We start from the raw sequence: 8,527 nt of genomic DNA, 5'->3' as shown, positions 1-8,527 counted from the left end.
GCGCCTAGATGATTCCACAAAAGGCAGCAGCGATTGCCCAGCTGCCGCTGCGTTTGCTCTGTTGGAATGTAGGAAAGTGGCGTTGTGTTCTCGCGAGGAGATTTGACAGGGTCACGGCAACACAATAGAACGACTAATCATGACCTATTTGCAGGCTAGTATGGCCCCCCCCCAACCAGCAATCAGCTACAGCTCTGGCGGCTCAGCGCCAAGCGTGTATAACGCGTGTAATAACAATACGTGCTTGTAGCGTGCAATACGTCGTACAATATACTGCTGTTAGGCTCCTGCTCCACGGTGCAGAGGTTCGTGTACACGTTGCTATACTATAATTTGCTGTCAGTGGTCATGTAAATAAATAGTGTGGAACGATCGCTGTTGAGCCAGACCAGTTTGCTATATATCTTGTATATTCTGTAAATAAATCTGTACGTTCATAAATCTCAAATTATCATCATGGATAGCACACCAGTAAACGTGTGCACGGTAGCGTGCTCTCCCTCAACACCACGACGATCCCTAGACCGCCCTAAGAGGAAAATAATAGGCCGTGAACATTAAGCTATAGTGTGCTATGGAACTCACCAGATAACGAAGTTACTCTTCAATATTTGGCAAATTCCTGGGGACGCATATACACATCCTTTTCTATCCACAACGACTACAAACTGAAACTCAGTGGCAAATTTATGCACTCAAGAAGTCTAGGCTTGTTGCTTTCAAGTATGCGCGAGAAAATTAAATATTGCCTGCCAGTAGGGTTGGACCAATAAGTGTTGTAAATATAGTCGTGAGTGGCAGAGGGAAGTAGTTTTCGTCTTCCTGTCTTTTCATAAGGATTATTCTACTCGGTGGCATGTGATATTTCACTTATCGCATAGATAATCTAACCGAAGTTGGGTAGTATGCTACTGCTTATCGGCTCTAGCGAGAAACAACAGACAATACAGATGCACGCCAAGTGTTTCCGCGTCGCTGCAGCGCTCCAAGGCTACAGCGTTACAGGTTACAATAGCCAGCCGCAAATCGGTCCGTTGCGTCTATGGTTGCGTCGATGTCCAATCTCCTCGGCGAGCCACACGCCACAGTTTCCTAACATTCCAGACAGAGCAAACGCAGCGGCAGCGGTCAACTCGTGCTGCCTTTTGTCTGAATCATAGCGCGCTCCTAGCGTTGATATGGCCAAAGATTGAGAATCGTGTCGTATGGTTTTCAGGTTGTATCTTCGGATTGGCGGGTGTCTAGCGAGCAAAGATTTCGTACGATGAGAGGCGAATGACTGTGTCCGATTTGAGGCTCAAGTGGATGAGTTACGCGTAAAGTATAATGCGTAGGTATATAAGGCTAGTAAATGACGAATTTTCCCTTGTTTATTGTTGGTTCAGAACTCCTCCCTATTATACACTTCCTGAGTATATATAATATTATATATATATAATATATATATATCTTATATATATACTAAACTACTGTATACTAAAGCCGCAATTTAAAAAATATATAGGCCTTTATGGCAACAGACACAGTGAGATGTGAACCGCATGTTCTACACTCACATGTAATCGTAAAGTGGATGACAACCACAATCTCTACCTACGCTGTGCCTAATTGTGTACGTATTTCATCGGCGCGTGTTTGCGGGCGGCGGCTCTGTTCCAGGAAATCATGCTAGTAGTGGCGGCGAGGTTCTTGAGTGGGTGGACACAAATGACTTACAGCCTAATAACCAAGGCTTATGTCACAGTAGCGATCTTTGTCATCAGGCGAGGTTAGAATGCATGCTTATTATACTCATGTTACATGCCGCATCTGATGGAGTCTGCAGAATTATAAAATAAAAGGTTCGGCGAAATTGAGTCATCTAGTAGTGTATTACTGGTAATGTGTTTTCTTCGATGTAATATATACTACGTAACTCCGCTTACAGCAAAATTCAAGTGGAAACGTTCAGTGTCCTGCACTAAATGCAGTTTAGACTGGGTTTATTGCTATTCCGCTAATTCCCAACTTGCTTGTCATAGAAACCGTGTCAAATGTGTTGCTAAAAAAATATAGCAAGAAGACATTTTAAAACATTAAAAATGGAATTTTGCTTGAGATAAATGTAGTATACCAAGTTTGTTAGCGCTAGATCAATTAGGGGCCGAGTTATAGAGCGGAAGGGAAATATGATCAAGGTCAAGGTAAAAGTCAAATAAAGGTTGCAGTGACCTGGTTTTGGTACGCTGCTCACCATCTCCCCAAGATGTGTAAGTATACCAAGTTTGTTAGCGCTAGATCAATTAGGGGCCGAGTTATAGAGCGGAAAGGAAATATGATCAAGGTCAAGGTAAAGGTCAAATAAAGGTCGTAGTGACCTGGTTTTGGTACGCAACACACCTTCTCCCCAAGATGTGTAAGTATACCAAGTTTGGTAGCGCTAGGTCAATTAGGGGCAGAGTTATAGAGCGGAAGGGAAATATGATGAAGGTCAAGGTAAAGGTCAAATAAAGGTCGTAGTGACCTGGTTTTGGTAGCGCTAGGTCAATTAGGGGCCGAGTTAAAGAGCGGAAGGGAAATATGATCAAGGTCAAGGTAAAGGTCAAATAAAGGCCGCAGTGACCTGGTTTTGGTACGCTGCACACCTTCTCCCCAAGATGTGTAAGTATACCAAGTTTGGTAGCGCTAGGTCAATTAGGGGCCGAGTTATAGAGCGGAAAGGAAATATGATGAAGGTCAAGGTAAAGGTCAAATAAAGGTCGCAGTGACCTGGTTTTGGTACGCTGCCCACCTTCTCCCCAAGATGTGTAAGTAGACCAAGTTTGGTCACGCTAGGTCAATTAGGGGTCGAGTTATAGAGCGGAAGAGAAAATCTCTGCGGCGGACCGAGCGGCGGCGGCTGTACAGACATGAAACCATAGTCAGTGTTCTCATTAGGAACCGGCCACCGGCCGAATTGACCGTCTACTCTGCTGTTTCGGCCGGTTACAATTGGCTCAAGTATATTAAAAAAAAACAAAAAAAAACCGAACCAAATCTTTTTTTGCATTTAGTTTGCTCTAATTATTCTCCAAAGTGAAAGTGTTTTATGAGCTACTACTAATAAATCAGTTGAGTATATTTGTATGCATGTTATGTGCACAAGACGCATTGTTTTGTTTTTGAGTAACGCTATTTAGTATTTGCGTACTTGTCTAACTCTTATAATTACTAAATCGTCATAATTTGGAAACTTTTGGTGAACTCTGAATGTACCAGGAGAAACCAAATTGGAAAAAATGACCATACTGTAATCCAAATGTGTTTGTTTACTGCAGCTCAGAATACACCAGATTGCATCTCAGAGCATATATGGGTTTAAAAAAAAATAATGGGGAGGGTAACCACCAAACCCCCCGCCCGCACACCGCCACGGCCTGTTGCAAAAGCATTTCGGCCTGTTACTATAAAAGATCATGAAAACCCTGCATAGTATCCCCGCCGACTTCGTCGCGGGGGATACAATCACGATCAGTATCCACGAGCATACCTTCCTTCTAAGCTACCACATTCTCAAAGCTATCAAACGCTGAGTGATTAATAGGGTAACCATCCTAGTTTACATCTCAATAACGAATTCTCGAACCTACGGAGAAAAGGGCGATTACAATCATCATCACTGAACTTTTACAATCAATACTACTGTACATTTACAATCATTATTATTGCACTTTTACAATCTTTATCACCAGACCTTTGCAATCATTATCACTGCACTTTTACAATCAATATTACTGCACTTTTGCAATCATTATTACTGCTTTTCTACAATCATTATTACTGCATTTTTACAATCAATATTACTGCACTTTTGCAATTATTATTACTGCTTTTCTACAATCATTACCCCCCCCCCCCGACGCTCGAACCTCCGTCGCTCGACAACGAAAAGCGGCGCCGCGCTGCCATCCCGCGCTCTCACCCATGACGGCGCCCTCTACGGCCTGCCACGTCGACGAGCGTCCTTCGCAGACGAGCACCAGGTCGGTGAAGAGGTCCTCGAGCTCGGCGAGGCTGAGCTCGCCGACGATGTCCGGCAGACGACAGCAGCACGCGTTGCGCACGGCCGACCACACGTCCATGAGGCCGAGCAGCACGATCTCCTGCGAAGAAACGAGAACACGCGTTAGCGCTTACCTCCGCAGAGAGGTCACCTGTTGTCTATAAAGGCCACATTTAGCGTTTTCCGAGATCACGCGTTAGCGTGCACCACCGCAGAGAGGTCGCCTGTTTTACGGAGCATGATCTCCTGCGAAGACGAGTAGGTGCGTTAGCGCATACCTCTGCAGAGAGGTCACCTGTTGTCTATAAAGGCCACATTTAGCGTTTCCCGAGATAACGCGTTAGCGCGCACCTCCGCAGAGAGGTCACTCGTTTACGAAGCACGATCTCCTGCGAAGAGACGAGAACATGCGTTAGCGCGCATCTCCGCAGAGAGGATTGGCTGTTTTACGGAGCACGATCTCCTCCGAAGACGAGTAGATGCGTTAGCGCGTACCTCTGGAGAGAGGTCACCTGTTGTCTATGAAGGCCATATTTAGCGTTTTCCAAGAAGACGGGTTAGGGCGTACCTCCGTTACTCCGTAGAGAGGTTTCCTGTTTTTTGCCTCATTTTTATGGGCGGTCATGAATTATGATGTAGTATTTGGTGACTCAAAGGTGAAACACTAGATTTCTCTATCTGTATCACCATCATTACCACAATCTTACATCTTCATTTGGCTGGCATTAGACAGCCAAGTGGCTTTCTATATTAAACTAGAAGGGGCAGTTGTCGCCAACTACATGTATCCCCCGTGTTCTCCCCAAGATGTGTAAGTATACGAAGGTTGGTCGCGCTAGGTCAATTAGGGGCCGAGTTATAGAGCGGAAGGGAAATATGATGAAGGCCAAGGTCAAGGTCAATGTCAAATAAAGGTTGCAGTGACCTGGTTTCAGTACGCGACACACTTTCTCCCCAAGATGTGTAAGTATACCAAGTTTGGTCGCGCTAGGTCAATTAGGGGCCGAGTTATAGAGCAGAAGGGAAATATGATCAAGGTCAAGGTAAAGGTCAAATAAAGGTCGTAGTGACCTGGTTTTGGTAGCCCTCCCTCCACCACACAGTAACACAGCCTGCCCTCCCTCCACCACACAGTAATACAGCCTGCCCTCCCTCCACCACACCTGAGCAGGATCTGTGCCTCAGCTTCCGTATAGAGGGTCTGCCAGGTAGTGACGGACTGGTGCTGGCCTCTGGTGGAGACTGTTCCAAACACTCCTGGCTGGGTTCCCACTCAGTTGCCAATCCTTGCAGGACGGTCTTTAGTTGCACTGGATTGTGACTACCTTTGGCCACTGAGAACAAATTTGTGGGTTCCAGAAACTAAAGAATACATATTCTTCTCGCATATGGCAATGTATTATGTCACGTGTACTGTTGGCAAAACAAATTTCGGAAAAGCCTGAAATAATCATCAACAGCACAATGCAGAGGTTAATAATAATACCATTCAAAAATATATATTCAACATTTATTATTAATAATAATAACTAATATATTAATAATTCAATTAATAATTTTAATTAATTTATTAAATAATAAAGTAAAAAATAATATATGATGATAAATAAGGGTAGCCTAGGCTCAATGATTCGCCGACTACCTTAAACAAGTAGAATATCATACAACTAAGATTAAAATCTCGACTGGGACATTTCTGATAACTGCCTAGTATCGCCGAATCGCGATGATCTTACCCATGTATTTGAAGAGATTGCTGGCAGCCTGTCTCACGGTGGAAGCCGGATGCGCCAGGTAGAGATTGAAGGTGGAAATGTACAGCGGCCAGTTAGGCAGCAGGAACACGGGCGGAATGTGCTGAAAACGAACACGGTCACAAATTTTGTATATTTTTGGAAACAGATTCATACAATATCTAGTAAAGCCGAGCTGTTCGTTTCATAGCAATTAGCTGGTGTAGCTTAACGGACCTAGCCACGATATTCAAGGCAGAGGCTATCTCTCTCAGATGCGCAGGTCAATAGAAAAGCCCTCTGCTACAGTCAGATAAACCATGAGTTACTCTAGGTATTCGTTAACTATATCTCATAGCTATTAGCCACGGCTTATAGTAGAGTCTTCTACGAGGGGTACCTTGATGAGGAACACGCAGACTCCTAGCAGACCTTCTGCAACGTACGCATCCAGGAACTCATACTCTGCCTCCAGCACGGCCGTGTGTGGCAGGTCTTCACACTGCAACAGAATTTTCGGAAAAAATTATTACCTTTGTCAATTATTATTATTACTGTTATTAATATTATTACCATTGTTAATTATTACCATAAGTAAATCATCAGCATTACCTTTGTTTATTATTATAATTAATATTATTAGTAGTATTACTACTAGCACTGCTACAGTCAACTCTCCAAATTCCGAACGCCCACAAAACCGAATCTCACATTTAACTGGAAGATAATTTTTAAGTCAAAACTGAGACAAGTTACATATGCCTGGAATAGGCCACCTATAAACCAAACTTCACAGAAAACCGAACTAAATTAACGGTCCCGAGGTTGGTCGGTATTGGGAGAGATGCCTGTATTACTATTATCACTGTTATTACTTACTAGTGTCACTATATACGATTTCAAACATTCAATACCAATTCTCATATATGTATAAATCTATCCTCACACCACACTGTAGAAACCGTATGGGATTATGAATTCATTAAAAAACATTCCCATCGGATCCCAATCACTCACAGGGGTATCAATTTCGAAGTGCTTGCTAGTGACTCTTGTTCCCTGACACAGTTGCAGGATTATGTCCTTGAATGACGTAAAGGCCTCCTGCAAAGCACCACACCGCTGCCAAGGCGTGTTAGATAGCGCTTAGTACTAAAGGCCATCATTACTAATGCACATGAAAGCAACCTTAAATGCTTTAGTTTTCATTATCGCTGAGCGGAGATGGGTCAGTTAGAATGCAGCATAAATATTATCTAAAAATTAACACAAATTAATGGCAAACTGATGACAGAAAAATGGGAATAGTCATTAAAATAAAAATCAGTTCGCCTAATTTGTTGTGTTGCATGAGTAGCAACAAATGAGAAATCGAGTAAGCGTTGCCTTATCACATATTTTTTAATTCTATAAAACTATTTTCACATTGAAAAAAAAACTTCACTGATGTATTATTGCTATTTGAGTGGAATCTAATTCTATGCTGCCACCTACGTGCCTGTCACAGAACACACACACATACAGAAAATTCGCATCTGGAGAGAAACGAAGAGAATGCCTTTGTGGCGTTTTCCCTCACGCTTAGCTGTGCATGTGACAGCAGTGGGTAGATGACACTACTCATTTTCCTCTTCAGGAATTCGGGAAGTGCCTTGTCACTCTGCGGATGCAATAATGACAGGCTCTGTTATTCCCACACACATACACATGGTCACGCATTCACAACTATATATGGCTATGTAAATAAATATACACTCGTGTGTGTGCGCGCACACATGCACGTATATAAGTAAATATATCTACATAAAGACCTACATTACGTATGCCATTCATATATATGCCAACTACATAAATAAACTGACAGCCTATTTACCCTACACACATTAAAAATTGGATGGTAAATCACTCACACAGAGCACACTAACCTTACACAGGGAGCATGAGTGAATACATTAACCATTTATCTCAAGCAAAATTCCATATAATTTTTACAATTTCTTCTTGTATATTTTTTTAGCAACATTTGACACGCATTTCTATGACAAGCAAGTTGGAAATTAGCGGAATTAGCAATAAAACCCAGTCTACTCATGTTAGTGCAGACACTGACGTTTCCACTAATTTTGTGTAAGGGAGTTACGTACGTATATATTACATCGAAGAAAACACATTACAGTAATAACTACTAATGACTAAATATTCCCGAACCTTTTATACTAATTTCTCAGACTCCATCCAATGCGTGTAACATGGATAATAAAGCATGCATTCACCTGCTGATGACAAAGATCCTACCTGTGACATAGCCTTGGTTATTAGGCTGTAGTCATTCTCCACCCACTCAAACCTCCGCACTACAGCATTGATTCCTGGAAAAGACCGCCGCCCAAACACGCGATGAAATACGTACACAATTAGGCACAGCGTAGTAGAGATTTGGTTTCACACTTTACGATACATGAGGTAGAAATGCGGTTCACATCACTGTGTCTGTGCCATAAAGGCCTATCATAATGTATAGTATACAGTAGTATATATATATATATATCAGGAGTGTATAATAGGGAGGAGTGTGACAACAATAAACAAGGGAAATTCGTCATTTACTAGCCTTATAATACCTACGATTTACTACGCGTAACTCATCCAACTTGAGCTCAAATCGGACACAGTACATTCAGCAGCAGCAGCTGCAGCTCTGCGGCTCAGCGCCAGCGTGTATAACGCATGTATAAACAATACGTGCTGTTACGTGCAATACGTGCGTACAATA

The 8,527-nt window shown here is 42.6% G+C and overlaps 1 protein-coding gene across 1 annotated transcript in view; it reads right to left on the bottom strand.

The window, feature by feature from the left end:
* Positions 1–3,584: 3,584 nt before the first annotated feature.
* The window catches only part of LOC106813471, a 24,514-nt gene continuing 19,571 nt past the window's right edge, over positions 3,585–8,527 (bottom strand). Inside the window, exons 5-6 of the mRNA XM_014817608.1 lie at positions 3,941–4,121; positions 3,585–3,604 (exon numbers count right to left, since the gene is read on the bottom strand). Coding sequence (XP_014673094.1) covers positions 3,585–3,604; positions 3,941–4,121 — 201 coding nt within the window. The remainder of the gene's footprint in view (positions 3,605–3,940; positions 4,122–8,527) is intronic.

Source organism: Priapulus caudatus, unplaced genomic scaffold (assembly GCF_000485595.1).
Source record: "Priapulus caudatus unplaced genomic scaffold, Priapulus_caudatus-5.0.1 Scaffold779, whole genome shotgun sequence".
In the NCBI taxonomy this organism is placed as follows: Eukaryota; Metazoa; Priapulida; class Priapulimorpha; order Priapulimorphida; family Priapulidae; genus Priapulus; species Priapulus caudatus.
This window is presented reverse-complemented; position numbering and strand designations above follow the sequence as displayed.